At 46.5% G+C, this 16,544-nt stretch overlaps 1 protein-coding gene across 4 annotated transcripts in view; it reads right to left on the bottom strand.

The window, feature by feature from the left end:
- The window catches only part of STIMATE (STIM activating enhancer), a 62,838-nt gene that overhangs the window by 14,595 nt on the left and 31,699 nt on the right, over positions 1-16,544 (bottom strand). For all 4 annotated transcript variants that reach the window (XM_066350515.1, XM_066350514.1, XM_066350517.1 and 1 more), the window contains 2 exons: positions 5,200-5,248; positions 2,518-2,613 (listed from right to left, as the gene is read on the bottom strand). In XM_066350515.1, coding sequence (XP_066206612.1) covers positions 2,518-2,613; positions 5,200-5,248 — 145 coding nt within the window. The remainder of the gene's footprint in view (positions 1-2,517; positions 2,614-5,199; positions 5,249-16,544) is intronic.

Here is a 16,544-nt window from a genome sequence, read left to right on the forward strand (position 1 = left end):
TAGTTAAGTAAGTACCATACAAACGTGTTCCTAGAATTACAGCTCCTGAGTTACTGAATTCTGGATGTCAAAAAGGCTCAATTCTCACCCAAAGCAGCATCCCCAGCACAGAAGACTCCTGAAACCACAGGAAGCAGGTCATCACCCTGTTTGTAAGTTTTTCCTCTTCCTGAGCTGAAACTGGCCCTCCTTCTAGGTCTGCAGACACCCAAGCTGCCCCACGTCCCACCCAACCCTTACTCCATCTGTAAAAGTCACAGGGCAAAGCACTGGTGGACCTGGAATAAACCCAAGTGTGACACCTGCTCTTCCTGAGGGCCCAGTTCTTCTTACTCCCCAGAGCAATGCCTACTCTGCCTTCTAGTCTCCCACCTAGCAGCTCCTAACTGACTGCCAGAGCTCTCCCATCTTTCCAAAGTTTTAATCATAATATCCTCAACTGAACTATTAACATCTTCATTGGTAAGTATTCCTGTGGTTTCCAATGGCACTATACTCATCATCTGATGAAACCTTCAGAGTGATCCTGGGATCTGGCAGGACACAGGACAGAGGAGGAAACTGATGCTCAAAGAAATTAAGCTGCCTTCCCACAGTCTGGCCTCTCAGTCAAGTGCTCTCTTCACCATCCCAAGCTCTATTTTGGGCTTTTTCTCCTCCAGGTTGAACATTCGATATCTGTCAGCAGCCCCTTCTCCATCCTGGCTGTGATTCAGTTTGTCAGTGTCCCACTTAAAGCCATATCAACTTCTTTTTGCCCATGTTGGGGAGAGTGACGAGGCCAGGGCTGCACCAGGAGTTAAGTTTTCTTGCCACAAGGCCTCTAGGGTACAGAGCTGGCTCTCAGACTATCTCAGCCAATGATATCAAAATGATTATCAGAAGCTGGGGCGGGGGGCCAGCCCACAGTTAACAGGTAGCAAGGCGACTTGGACCCAGGGGAATGGACCCTCTAGTCCTGACTTTTCAAGCCCCAGTAATCAAATGGCCTCGACATGACATGCAGTAAAAAGGGAGACAGCTCCCTACTGAGCACCTCCCAAAACAAGAACTGCCCTGCCTCCCTGATGAGGTGGGCAGCTTGGCACGGTGAGGTGGTCTTATGGTCCTGTATGTGGGGCCACCAGTGCCCTCTGGTGGAAGAGGCAAACACTGTCCACCCTCCCTGCATCTATGCTGTCCCCTGCTACCAAGGCGGAAGCCAAAGCAGTGGAGTGAGCACCCATTGGCTCAGACGTGGGGCACTTTGACATTAGCCCTTCCACAACAGAAGAGAGCCACCAGCTCCTAAAAAGTTTCTGGCCTGGGGGTTGTACAGTGCAAAGAGCAGAGCTGCCCCTAGGAACCCCCTTCCATGCCCCATGCAGTGTCCAAGATATGTTAGCATTTTCGCCAAAACGCAGGGACTCCCACTGCTGCCACTCCACCAAGATGCTGACGGCACGCAACCGGAGGATGACATGAGCTTGCTGCTGGGCTCAAGGACTGAAGGACAAAGCCCTTTCTTAACCATCTCCCCTGAAGGACAATCATCCTTCCAGCCTCCTGCTTTGGGGCTACACCCAAACATCCAAACAAATCAAAACCTACCCAGGTCTTACTTAAGAGAAGACCCCTGGGGAGAGAGATCTCATAACTTCTTTCTTAAATCTGGGCCTTGACTAAGTCTCAAAACTACAGTCACCAAAAATAGGGAAGATTAAAGTATCTTCCAGTCCAAATGATCTTAAATACACAACAAACCTCCTTTCAAGGGACTCTCCAGCCCTCCGCCCCACTCTCCCATAGGCCAGGGCAGAGCAAGGCAGGGCTGGAGGGTGTTCTAGGCAGAGGACAGTGGATAATGCATAGAGGGAGGAGACAGCTGGCAAGGTTGAGAGCCACCAGGAGCAGCCCACCATGGCTTAAGCACCAAGATTGAGCCAGGAAGGTGGAGTCAGAATGAGGCAGGTGGGCTCCCTTTTCCACACCATCTGCTACGCGAGGCACCATTCAGGTTCTGTCAGCAAGAAGAACGGTGTATCATGGTCCAACTAAGGTTTCAGACAGACTGCTCTGGGGGCTGTGTGGAAGGCACATTGCATTGACATGGTAGAACAACCCATGGTCTTTGGGTCAAGAGATCAATGATGGTGAACGATGGCTTTGATTCTGAGTGGCTGACACCACAGAGAAGCCCAGTGTGTCCTATTCCAGGACAGAGACAATCTTTCAGGGCATTATGCTGCCCAGCCAGGGGCTGCTTAGAAGCTGGGAGACAGAAGGGGCTAGAAAGCCAAGAAATACTAGTTATATTGATTGGTAGAAAGCCAGTGCCCAGGGCAACTGTCAGCAGGCAAAGCCCTGAGCTCACAGCAGGCACAGGAAGATGTCTCAGAGGGGCAAAGAGGACAAACACAAGCTGTCCCCCACTCACTCCCAAACTAGAGGAAACACAACTGGCAGCAGAAAGCAAGGCCAGCCCACATTTTCAACGATAGGCCAGAGGATATTTGTACTTCAGTATGAACAACTTACAGTGAACAAGGGTCCTCTTCCGTGAGATCTGCTAGGTACACATTTGCAAAGTGGATGAATAGCATTCCTATGGCTTGTTTGGAAGTATCTAAAAACCTGTAAAAAATAGGATCAGCACTTGTGATTATACAGACAGGAGGGTAATAGCCAATTTGGGGAAAATGTTAAGTCTGAAGTAAGATAAAAGCCTTTGGGAGACCCCAACTTTCAATTACTAGTCACCTCTTCCTGGGGAATCAGGCTTGGCATTTCAGCTACCTTTCAAAACCTTCAGTAACGCTGTGCTGAAATCCCTAAAAGGCCAGGGATTAATAACATACAGGGTGAGGCAAAAGTAGGTTTACAGTTGTTCACATGGAAAATAATAACAACTAATATTCAAGAAGAAATTCTGGTATTCTCCCAACTGTAAACTTACATTTATTATGTAACATCTGGCCTATATTTGCCCCAACCTATATTCTATTTTAAAAAGATTTTTTATTATATTTTAAAATTTATTATGTTAACATGAATTCAAGTCAACCTATATTCTTAAACACATTAAACACGTATTTAAAATGTGTTTTTACTATTTCATTTTTTGTTACTTCAAAAGGAAATGTCTGGTCCCAGCTTTGTGATGATGTCCTGGTACCTCTATTTAAAGTGTTCACTTCATTCCACTCACAGTGAGCTAAGTGACATACATACAAGGCTGACAAGACCTGCCCAAGTCCAGGACTGCAGAAGAAGCCCTGAACAATGGTCAGCTGCTGCCACTTGCCAGTGGGCTGGGTCAAGGTGGGCAAACTTTTTCTGTTAAGGGCCAGAGAATAAATACTCTAGGCTTTGTGGGTCTGTTCTCTGTAGTACTTCCTCACCTCCACTACTGTAGCCTCAAAGCAGCACAGTCACTACCATTCCTATAGTACTTTATTTAGGAAAACAGGCAGTGAGCCTGGGTGGGCCTGCAGGCTAGTTTTTGCCACCCCCTGGGCTGGATAACAGAGTTCCAAAAAGGAAATAAACAAGGTTGTCAGTTTTGGGACACCCTGTGTCATTCTCCCTCCCCCCCCCCCCCCGCCCCAGCCTGTTCACACCACAGGACCATGATGATGTGGGGTCTTCAGCTTGTCCTCTGCCACAGACACCTGGAGACAACTTGTGGCTGAAGAACCTTTGGACTGTGGGTATCTCTGTTGGTCCCTTAGGCCAAGCATCCTCAGTTGGGCAGAGCCACTAAAGGGGGTGATGAAAGGGGGCACGGGCATGGGACATTAGCCATGAGGTCTCAGGACTAGAACAGACCTCAACCCTTGAAAATCAGTTCCTAAAATCATGGCAAAGTCGGAGTCATGAAAGGGCAACGATGTAAAACAGAGAGTACCTCAACTCTAGGTCCTCCCTAGGTACCCCCCAGACTGAGTTCAAAACCCAGATTAGAGAGAAACCAGTTGGGGGGAAATAAAAATAAGGATTATAAACACCCAGAAATGATGCATTAAAGATTAATCAAGTAAGTACTTAACATTTTATAAAGGGGACTTTATCACACTGACCTACCTGTTTTCTCTGGCGGGAAAATGGCTCTTTTGTTAGGGCAGGAGCCAGCCTAAGGCAGCCCAAGAAAGACGGCTTCTTGTGGACACCATGTAGTCCTGAAGGGGTCGCTGTCTCCTTGCAAGTGCTTTATGTTTTGGAGTTTTGTCTACAGAAACTATGTCTGAAGCTTTACCACCATTTTTATGAAAGAAAACTCACTACACAGTCAACCTAGGACCAAGAAAAACTAGTTTGGGAAGAGGAGCATTTACATGGTGTATTTGGCTAATCTTCAAATTTAGATTATTTTTCCTCAGGCATATAGACTATAGAATCCGAGGACTTAACATAATTTAACAACAAAGAATCATAACTAAAGGAGACTGCAGCACAGAAAGATGTATCTGTGTTATCCTGCATTTTCTTTTTTTCTAAAATTCATACTGAATTTATTGGGTGACATCGATTAATAAAATAGTGTAGGTTGCAGGTGCACAATTTTGTAATACATCATCTGTGTACTACATCGTGTACTCATTGCTCCAAGTCAAGTTCTTCTGGCTTCTAAAACAAGTGATGATAGAATAAAGGTAGAGCTCAATGTTTATCTGATAAGTAGAAATGCTTTCCTATTATATATAGTTCTTTTTTTTTTTTTTTTTTCATTTTTCCGAAGCTGGAAACGGGGAGGCAGTCAGACAGACTCCCGCATGCGCCCGACTGGGAGACACCTGGCACGCCGACCAGGGGGCGATGTTCTGCCCCTCTGGGGTGTCGCTCTGTTGCATCCAGAGCCATTCTAACGCCTGAGGCAGAGGCCACAGAGCCATCCCCAGCGCACGGCCATCTTTGCTCCAATGGAGTCTCAGATGCGGGAGGGGAAGAGACAGAGAAGAAGGAGAGGGGGAGGGGTGGAGAAGCAGATGGGCGCTTCTCCTGTGTGCCCTGGCTGGGAATCGAACCCGGGACTCCTGCACGCCAGGCCGACGCTCTACCACTGAGCCAACCAGCCAGGGCCAATATATAGTTCTTAATGATTAATTCAATTAAGGGAGTCCACCACTGTTATGTATAATTGCTCACATTCCATCCCCTCTCCTTAAAACCCCCAATATAGTAAAAAACATTCTAGAAATGGGTTAATATTTGAATACTTACCATATCCTCCATGGACGTCTCTCATGCTTTGGTTCTCTGAAACGTTTGACTGAAAGAAAAGACAGACGTTCAGTAGCTTTCCACAGTGGTGATAAAGCAAAATGCATATAACTAGTTGGGTTATGTGCGTACTCAGTATTTTCAATGTCAAGTTAAGGTACTTGTTTCTTTAATATGTGACGATGTACAATAAGCCACGAAGGCCCTGTACAGCAGCTGCTGACTAATAGACTCTTCAGAACTAGACATTGGGAAGAACGACTCCTCACAGTGTCAGGAAAATTGTATTTTCTTCTGCTTTGTGACAAGGTTCCCTCAGATAGGGACTAGAAACCAAAAAGTAGGATGTAGCTACTTCTAACTTCAGGATATGCTCTACCCCAGTGGTCCCCAACCTCCAGGCTGCAGACCGGTACCGGTCTGTGGGCCATTTGGTACCGGTCCGCAGAGAAATAATAAATAACTTACATTATTTCCGTTTTATTTATATTTAAGTCTAAACGATGTTTTATTTTTTTAAAATGACCAGATCCCCTTTGTTAACATCCGTCTAAGACTCACTCTTGATGCTTGTCTAGTAAGTTCGACAATTATATATTTAAAAATACCACAGTTTTTACGCCGGTCGCATAATTTTATTTTGTGCATTTATCCGTCCCACCCTAAAGGCCGGTCCGTGAAAATATTTCCTGACATTAAACCGGTCCGTGGCCCAAAAAAGGTTGGGGACCACTGCTCTACCCAACAACAAATCCACCCCTGCACCCAAAGGTTCAGTGCGTGCCGCTCCAAGCTAGGCATCAAAGGGACAGAGGCAAAGGCAGCTGTCTGGCAGGAGGGTAGGCACATGACCATATGTGTGGCAAGTGCTAGAGAAGAGGCAACTCTGAGGCAGAGGAAAGGATGACCAGTCTGTCTAGAGGCTGTCTCCTTGCAAGTGATTTATTTTTTGGAGTTCTGTCTATAGAAGCTATGTCTGAAACTTTACTGTCATTTTTTTAAAATTTAATTTAATTTTTTTATTTTATTTTTTTAATTTTTTTATTTTTCCGAAGCTGGAAACGGGGAGGCAGTCAGACAGACTCCTGCATGCGCCCGACCGGGATCCACCTGGAATGCCCACCAGGGGGCGATGCTCTGCCCATCTTGGGGTGTTGCTCTGCTGCAATCAGAGTCATTCTAGCGCCTGAGGCAGAGGCTACAGAGCCATCCTCAGCGCCTGGGCAAACTTTGCTCCAGTGGAGCCCTGGCTGCGGGAGGGGAAGAGAGAGAAAGAGAGGAAGGAGAGGGGGAGGGGTGGAGAAGCAGATGGGCGCTTCTCCTGTGTGCCCTGGCTGGGAATCGAACCTGGGACTCCTGCACGCCAGGTCAACGCTCTACCACTGAGCCAACCGGCCAGGGCCCTTTACTGTCATTTTTATGAAAGAAAAACTGTCACCACAGGGTTAACCTAGGACCAAGAAAACCCAGTTTTGGGGAGAGGAAAACTGGGGAAGACTAGTTTTGTCAGGAGAGGCTTCACTGGTGAGGGGTGAAGGTCCTGGGGGCTGGGGAGGAGTTTAGCAAGTAGATCAGGGAAGAGAGAGCCACATTCTGGACAGAGCACACACCATGAGCTTACAGGTACAGGGACATAATGTGGCACAGTGTGTTTGGCATAATTTGATTTGGCTTTGACACAGCAGGCAGCAAGGGAGACACACTGAGCAGGGGCCAAAGGAGGGAGGGTCTTCAATGCCAGACTAAGGAGTCTGAACTGAATCCTGTAGAGAAAAAAGACAGGAAAGATGCTAACCAAGTTAAAGACATGGTGGGAACCCTGTTTTAGAAAAGCGACTCGGACTCAGGTAGATTCAAAATCAGGTTGCTGGGGGAGGAGAGGACTGAGGAAGGACCCTGGCTGTGTCACAGCACCAGGCAGTGGTACTCCCAGCCACAGAACTAGCAGAGTGGGTGCTCATTCAGCAACAACCTGACCAACCTCACATGGCAAAGGACTCCCCAGATTGACACTTTGACCTCGGGTCTACAGACACAACTGTTTGAACAGAAGGAAACAAAAAGTTTCTAAGTGTCCTGTCCTCCACTGAAGCTCCAGCAAGCTACTTCCACAAGGATTCTAGCTACTAAAACAGACAGAACTGTGCAAGTGTGATACTTTCCCACACAAAAGTACTGAGGGAGAAGCAGATAAAAGGAAGCAAGCCCATGGAGGATGCCGCGTTTCTACCAGTAGCAAGCAAGTCACCACTGGCAGAATCCCGAGCTGCCAAAGAGGGTGCAGGCAGAGGGGGAGACAGGGAGGGAAAACGGCACCCACATCAATAAACCCTACTTCTCTAAGTGAATGCAGGCAGTACACAGTTTGCAAGCAAGGACTACCTGCACACAGAAATGAAGTAAGTCTGGTGTTTAGAGAAACATTTTGACGGAGACCAAAAAGCAGGTGGACTGTAAGGTGGTCTGTCCTGTTGACGTATCACACACACAAAACATCAACAATGCTAAAGAACCTTCAGTTGAGGCCGAGAAGTTCTTCTTGCGCACATGGCTCCAATGGCAGGAGGCCTCCTTCCCAGGAGCACCCAGTCTCTGAGGGCCTGGGGACTCAGGAAGTAGATGTGGAGGAGACTAGGCTAGAACACAACAACCTGGAGGGAAAGCCCCAGTCAGGGCTGGAGCCACGCCATGTTCACTTGTTCTTCTGCCTCAGGGGAATCTAACCGCATCAGTATAAGGTAAAGAACATCACAACATACCCCAGGGAGAACATTCTCATTCTTAGGAAACACATGCTGAAGTATCAGAATGGCTGCAATTTACTTTCCGATGGTTTAGGAGGAAAATTATGCATGACATAATTATATATAATAAACACATTAAGTGGTATAATTATAATACACTATCATTATAAATAATAACTATAACAAATATAACTATATAATAAATCTATTCTTTATATTAATATAATATATACTATATAAAGAGAAGCAAACATGGTATTATGGGTCAAATGTGTCTCCCCTACCAATTTCATATGTTAAAGTCCTAACCCCTAGCACCTCAGAATGTGACAGTTATTTGTAGACTGGGCTTTAAAAGTGGTAATTAAAATAAAATGAGGTCATACTGGTGGGTCCTAATCCAATATGACTGGTGTTCTTATAAGATTAGGACACATGGAGACTGAGGGGTAACCATGTGAGGGAAGGAACAGTGAGAAGGTGGCCATCTGCAAGCCAAGAAGAGAGACCTAGGAAGAAAACAAACCTACTGACACCCTGACCCAGGACTTTCAGCTTCCAGAACTGTGAGAAAATATATTTCTGTTGTTTAGGCTACCCAGTTGGTAGTCTTTTGTATGGTAGCCCTAGCAAACTAATAAATGTGGCAACACAATAATTGGTAAAGCTAGACAAGTAATACTTGAGTATTCATTAAATTATTATTAAGACTTTTTTTTTTATAGGTTTCACACTTTTTGAAATAAAATGTTGGGAGAAAAACATACTCTAGAACAGTGTTTTCAACCTCCAGTCTGTGGACTGGTGCTGGTCCATGCAAAAGTTAACCACTCTGATGTTCTTTGGTGGACTAGCACAATATTTCTGGCAGATCAGCCCCGGGTCTGCAGACTTGTGGTCGAAAAACACTGCAGAAGAATGAACTAGTGCAACCATTCAGAGGTCATTTGGCAATATCTCTCAAAACTATATATGCCCAGGCCCCTTTAACTTGCAACGCACTACCAGGTATGTGTTCTACAGGTATTACTGCAACATGTGCCAAGATATATAGGGATTTTCAATGTAGTGTTGTTGTAACAAAAACCCAGAAATAAACCAATGCCTGTCAATATGGGCTTGGGCATATACATCATGGTGCAATGCAACATCAGGCATTTACTAAAACCAAGATAAGTCTCTGTATGGAGTAATATGGAAAATTTCCAAATAATATTAATTGCAGAATAACATGCCCACTATAATTCTGTTCACATTCATTTTAAAGGATAGAAATTTATGCTGGCATTATGTATGTGTTTTTACCCCTAGTAGGATATGTGACTATTAACAAGGGCTACCTTTGATGAAAGGAATTACAGATTGGAATAGTAGATTCTTATGTCATTGTGAATCATTTAAAATATTCTTCCATATTCACATTGCTTTTATTGCAAAAATCCAAAAATATAAAGGCGGCAGCGTGGGATATGGGAGAAGCAGTGTGACTCACAGGAGAACGGGTGTGCTGCCGGCCGAGCTCGGGGAGCGGCCTCACACAGCAGAGCCCGCGATGGACTTCAGGGGGGTTTGCTCCTGCTCTTGTTCTACCAACCCTTCCCCTTGAATATTTCACAGTCTATAATCTTTTTTATATTTTAAATTAAACAAAAAGAAAACATTAAAAGAGCTACACTATGACTCCTTCCCCAAATAATGTTTTTAAATGTAGTAAAATACCATTAAAAACTGTGTTTCAGTACAAATTGAAAAAAAAAAAAGCTATGACACATCTAACTTGGTAGAAATAAAACAGAAAAATTCATCTCTCCAGTCACATTTTATTGAGGGGCTTGCTGTCTGACAGGCCAGTTTGGCCAGAGATGAAATGGACAAAATTCTTGTCTTCCTGACATTCTGGTATGTGGGGTGGGAAGGGGATAAACATGGAGCATGTCAGATTGCGACAAATGACACTACAGCAGGAAAGGAGAGAGGGCTGGGAGGTGGCATTGTGACAGCAGATGAGAAGGCCCAGAGAGGAACAAAGGCCTGGAGAAGGGAAGGGGCTGTGGGGCATGCGGTGGGGCAAGATGGCTGCTGTACTGAGAGTAGCCTGAAGGAATAACGGAAAACCAGACAACCAGTTAGAGACCACCTCACTAACCCAGGGTGAAACAACAGTGACTTGGCCAGGGTGGCAGCCACAAGGTGACAAGAGGTGGGATCCTAGTTGTACCTTAAATACTGCACTGACAGGACTCACTAAGAGTGGCTGTGGGTGGGAGACAAAGAATAGTCAAGAAAAGCTACTCCAGAGGTGGAAATTCGCATTGTTCCACCACACTTCTGGTTTTGTTTTGGTGGTGCTGCTGCTGCTAAGGTGGAGAGAAACTGGGGAGACATAAGACTTCCTGCAGGTAAAAAACAGCTGCCTGAGTCCCTATGGACGGCAAGCCAGGTCCCCACTCCCATGGAAATGAGCCTGTTCACTGTGGGCTGGCCACTGCTACCTCAGAGGCCACAAACAAAATGGCTCAGAGTGGCTCAGGCATAGCCCCAGGACAACTGATCTTTTCTCTCTCTCTCTCTCTTTTTTTTTTTTTTTGGAGAGAGGAGGGGAGATAGACTCCCGCATGTGCCCTAACCAGGATCCACTGGGTAACCCCATCTGGGGCCAACGCTTGAAACAATCAAGCCACTGGCCACAGGAGGGGAAGAGAGAGAAGAGGGAGAGGGATTAGAACAGAGCAGATGGTTGAGAACATGTGTGCCCTGACTGGGAATTGAACCTGGGACGTCTGTATGCCGGGCTGACGATCTATCCATTGAGCAAACCAGCCAGGGCCTGATCTTTGCTTGATTGATGGACAGAAAGAACTCAAACAGAGCAAAAGGGCCAGAGCAAAGTGCAGTCCCTAGTCTCTAACATTTATTTCTACCACATGTCCCCTGAGGTGGGAGGACTGGTGCAGGAGGCAGCAGGCACACCTCAAGTGTAGGTCACGACACCAGAGCTAGAAGCCAAGGCTGACAGAGCAGTGCCCGAAAGAGTCCCTAGTGGGAAAAGAAGGCAGGAGAGTGGGAGATGGAGTGGGGACAGAACAGGGGGCCTTTTGGGGGGTGCAGTACACAGGGCTCATTTCACTTCTTATAACGCTGTGCACCATCACCTCCACGTGGAGCAGGCTGCTAAGCAGACTCTGTGACCTGCATGCGCATCCTAAAGAGAGGTATGGAGTCCTGTCAGATAGACATGACATGGCTTTGAGTCTCTGCTACTATCTCATTATGTGACTTTGCGTTTAAAAAGAGGGGTTGAGGCCCTGGCCGGTTGTAGAGCGTCGGCCTAGCGTGCGGAGGACCAGGGTTCGATTCCCAGCCAGGGCACACAGGAGAAGCGCCCATTTGCTTCTCCACCCCTCCGCCGCACCTTCCTCTCTGTCTCTCTCTTCCCCTCCTGCAGCCAAGGCTCCATTGGAGCAAAGATGGCCCGGGCGCTGGGGATGGCTCTGTGGCCTCTGCCTCAGGTGCTAGAGTGGCTCTGGTCGCAACATGGCAACGCCCAGGATGGGCAGAGCATTGCCCCCTGGTGGGCAGAGCGTCGCCCCCTGGTGGGCGTGCCGGGTGGATCCCGGTCGGGCGCATGCGGGAGTCTGTCTGACTGTCTCTCCCCGTTTCCAGCTTCAGGAAAATGGAAAAAATAAAAAAAAAAAATAAAAAAATAAAATAAAAAGAGGGGTTGAGGATGTGCAGCTATAACCTACCAGGCTGGCGTCAGGATTCAATGGGAGAAAACAGGTGAAGGGGCGAGCATAGACCTGTGCTCAAAAAAGCAAACCACATTCTGCATCTCTGCCCTGGACCCTGTCTTCCCTCTCTTCTCTGAGTCCACTCTACCCAGTTCTGAGCTGAGACACCCTATCCTTGTCTCCCATCTCTAAAAACCTTGTGACCTTAGGTCTGTCAGCTGCAACCTGACTCTCCATTCCAGCCTCCTTCCTCCTATAGCTGGCAGGTAGCTCAGGGCCCAGAATGCTAGGAAGGTCCTGGGATCCCAATCCTGCTCTCCACTCCTCCTGCCTCCAACCCCACACTGAGTTCTCCCCTTTTGGAAGAGGTGAATATATGGAGTGTATAAAATTTAGAGAGTACATTCTTTTGGTTAGTGTTTGTATATCTTTTTCTTTTCTTTTTAAAAAGGTTTTATTCATTCATTTTAGAGAGGGGAGAGAGAGAGAAGGGGGAGGAGTAGGAAGCATCAACTTGCACATGTACCTTGACCAGGCAAGCTCACGGTTTCAAACCTGCGACCTCAGCATTCCAGGTTGACGCTTCATCCACTGTGCCACCACAGGCCAGGCTGGTATATATATATTTTTTCTTTTCTTTTTTTTATTGTGACAGAGACAGGGAGAGAGACAGAGGGACAGGGACAGACAGAAGGGAGAGAGATGAGAAGCATCAATTCTTCATTATAGCTCCTTAGTTGTTTATTGATTGCTTTCTCATATGTGCCTTGACCAGGGGGCTGAAGCAGAATGAGTGACCCCTTGCTCAAGCCAGAGACCTTTGGGCTTAAGCCAGCAACCCCACATTCAAGCTGGTGAACTGGCACTCAATCCGGCGACCTCAGGGTTTCAAACCTGGGTCCTTCGTGTCCCAGTCCGACGCTCTATCCACTGTGCCACCGCCTGGTCAGGCTGGTATATCTTTTTCAATCCCTTTCTTTTTAACTTTACATTGAAGGTGGTTCTATTGTAAGCAGCATAAAAATGAGATTCTCCCCCGCAAAATCTAATTGGCAATTGTAGTGGGTTGAACGGTAGTCCCCAAAAAGACGTGTCTAAATTCTTACCCACAATACCTGTGAATGGGATCTTATTTGGAAAAAGGTTCTTTGCAGATATAATGAAGTTAAAGATCTTGAGAAGAGAGCATTGTGGATTAAACAGGTGAGCCCTAAATCTAAATACAGGTAGCCTTATGAGAGAGACAAGACATGGGGGAAGAAGAAGGCCTTGTGAAGACAGGCAGACTGGAGTTACACAGCCACAAGCCAGGAATCCCTAGAGAGACAAGGAAGAGACAAGACTCTCCTTGAGTCACTGGAGGGAACATGGCCCTGCCAACACCTTGATTCTTGATCTTGGGTTTCCAGAACCAGGAAATAATCAATTTTTGTTGTTTTATGCAAAGAAGTGTAAGATTCTTTGTTATGGCATCCCTGATAAACTAATAGGACATACTCAGTGAAAAATCTCCCTTTCATCTGAAATCCCAGTCCCTGATCTTGTTCATCCTTCCAAACACTTGGTAGGCAAGTACAAAGATGGAGAGATGCAAAAGATAGATGTGTCTTTCTTTAATTTTTGTTGACATGCCTTACCTACCACAAAGGTAAGGTTCTTCCAAATAAGATATGGGAGCGCAGATAACTCCTCAAATGAGAAATGTTCACTATACTTATCCTCTCTGTGTCTTCATCACTTTGGACTGTTGTAATAGAATACTATAGCCTTGGTGGCTTATAAACAACGTAAGTTGTTTGAAGGCTGGAAAATTCAAGATCAAGGTGTTGACAGATCCACTGTCTGGTGAGGACCAGCTTCCTGGTTCATAGATGGCTGCCTTTTTTCTGTCTTCACATAGCAGGAAGTGAAGGGAAGCTCAAGAGATGCCTCTTTCAAGAGAGACAGTCAGTCACACAGTTTATACAGTCAAACCCTTGCTGCTTTCATGGCAAATCCCCCTGGAATTTAACTTACTATACACATGGCTCTATCTCTTTTATTAGAGATTGTGTTCTCCCACGGTGTGCCCATGCCATCCCCGATCACTCTAATGGCACTGCTGCAGCAATGTCCTTGCTGTGTGCCATTTCTGCCTGTGTGGGTACATTCCTAGTGGTGGGCTTACTGCGTCAGCTGTGATAGCTGATCCTGTCTCACTGCTGTCCACAGAAGATGTAGCATTTCCTCACATCCTTGCCAGCACGCAGTATGAGTGGACCTTCTTATCTTGACTATTTGATCATTGAAAAGGCTGCCTTGGCATGGCTGCAGCATGCACTAACAAGGTCACCTGGGTGCCAGGGTACCTGTAGGGCCTGCCACCATCCATCAGCTCAGCTGGCGTTGGCAAGGCTCCCTCCTCTCTGGCATACACCCTAAGCTCCTCCTGCTCTGGACCTCAGCTCACACCCTTCCCTGAGGGTACTAGGGCACAGAGCTTACTCTTCTATAAGTTTTGTGCTGTTGGTGCCCCACAAGAGGACAGCAATTACGGACTAGCCAATTCTACCCATCCATTTCACAGCAGCAGCCACATCACTGACTGTTCATAGAATGCTCGGTTCTGCACACATCTCTCTGAGCTAGTATCTAGAGGGCAGGGACCAGGGACCTGCTTCACTGTCCTCAGAGCTTCATCTGGCTGGAGCTCCTCACAGACTGGCTGGGTGGTGGGAGAATGCTGGGATTTTACTTGGAGTGGTTCCTTTTACGTCACAAGGAAGACGACACAAAAAATGGTGTTCAAAGTCGAATTACAGGATTTGAAGGGAAATTATATCCACATAGCACCTGCAGTCTTATTTAGAAATTGAGTCATAAAAAGCACAACTCTTCTGAAATTAAACCACACAATTTATGAGTTGTCTGGTCAATACTGGGAGCAGCATGTGAGAAGCAGACTTACAAGGAATGAAAGAGATGGGAAGAGGCTCCTAACTATCTAGGCAAGGGGAAGAAAGGTTTGCAGCTGAATAAAGATGGTGTAAACTGGGATTCTGCAGCCTTGGTTACCAGGTGGTGGCAGTCCTTTGAGCCCCTCCTTATCTGGCATTTCCCAAATCAGCATTCAGGTGGAAAAATCAACCCTGCCGAGGATACAGAACAGGAAGATGTTCAGGTTCGTGAAGCTGGCAGGGCTCTTGGCAGAGAGCTCTTTGCCATGAAAATCCACCAAAGCAATTCAATTATAATATAAAATGTGTGGAATGTTTGTATTTGTACAGCTAAAGTGTAATCTTAAAGCAGGAAGTTGACCACAGACCACACAGCAGCCACATTAGTGTCTTACCCTTCAAAAAGTGATACAACAGAAGACACCTTGGATGATTCCACCTCACAGGCTATGTATGGGAAGTCAGAGCCACAGGCTCTTAAGCTGGGACCACGAAACCACTGGTTCCTGGGTGAGATCATGGGCCTCGGGATGTGAGGGTGAGAAGCCCTCAGGATCAGGTTGCTCGAGACTACGAGCTCAGGCCAGAAGTCTGTATGTATTCTTATTCCTCCCTGGAGAAAACACTCCCCTGCCAATGACCTGGAGCTAGAAAAATACCTATGGTTTTGGAGCCTATGCCCAGTGACATGCTGCTGACCTGGACCACAACCCTGATGGCCTCATTTTTCAAGCGATACCTCAGGCCAGTGACTCGTGCGACACAGGCTTCCTGTTGAGGATAACAAACTATCCACCAGGCTAATGGCAAGCAGCCCCATCCCCAGCTCAACAGCAAGCCCGGCTGCAATGTAGCTGCCACTGGTGCCAGCTGGGTACCAGCTCAGAAACCAGGCAACTTGGACTCTGAGTCAAAGCCAGTGGATCCAACCCTCTCAATGTAAAGGGTGCAGAAGAGGTGATTTGTTCAGGATCACCAGTGGAGCTGTGATGAAACCCAAGTCACCTGGGACAGGCCTCTAACTGACAGGCTCGACCAGTGACCTCAAGCCATGCATGCTGTGCTGGTGCTATGAGCCCAGGACCTCAATCCCAAAAGTCAGCAACTGTCCCGGGGGTGAGCAAATCCACCCTGACTGCCAGCAATCGAAGGAAAACCCAGAAGTGTTTCAGCACTTTCCCTAAAGTATAAATGACCATCCTCACAGCCAAGCCCCACCCCAAACTTCCTTAATGCCCCGTGGTGGTACAAAAGTCCCAGAGGAACCCCATTTCTTTAAGGCAGGAAAAAAGTCCCAGAAAACACTGAAGTAGACTGCTGACTACCTCCCCCATACCTACCCTCGCTCTCTTCCTGAGGGTATTCTCTTAGGTAGCTTGCAAACCACATTCCCAGCCTCCCCTGCAGCCAGGTATATCCATGTGACTAAGTTCTGGGTACTGTATATCCATGTGACTAAGTTCTAGTCTACAGGACCTTTAAACTCAGGTTGGGCCACTTTTCAAGGAGAAAGGGAGAGCCAGGTGACTCTTATGGCAAGGAACTGAGGGCAGCCAAGCTGAACGTAATCTGAAATCAAGTCCCTGCTTTATCATACATTTTATTATTTTAAGTAAGTCACTTAACACAATTCATACCTTATTTTCTCTAAAAAGTGTTTTTTTTTTTAATTATTGAATTTATTGGGGTGTTATTGGTTAATAAAATTATCATATATAGGTTTCAAGGGTACAATTCTATAATACAACATCATCTGTATGTTGTATTGTGTGTTCACAATTCATACTTTTGAAGTTTGCAAACAAGTTCCTCAGCCTGGCATCTCCCATCTAAGTGCTGTCACTCACATTGTCCCTTTGGCTCTGGAGGGACCCACATTTTTTTCTCTTGCATAACTCTTAGGCATCCTTCCAGTTTTAGCTCAGATAATTCTA

The sequence above is a fragment of the Saccopteryx leptura genome, chromosome 10, assembly GCF_036850995.1.
Source record: "Saccopteryx leptura isolate mSacLep1 chromosome 10, mSacLep1_pri_phased_curated, whole genome shotgun sequence".
Lineage (NCBI taxonomy): Eukaryota > Metazoa > Chordata > Mammalia > Chiroptera > Emballonuridae > Saccopteryx > Saccopteryx leptura.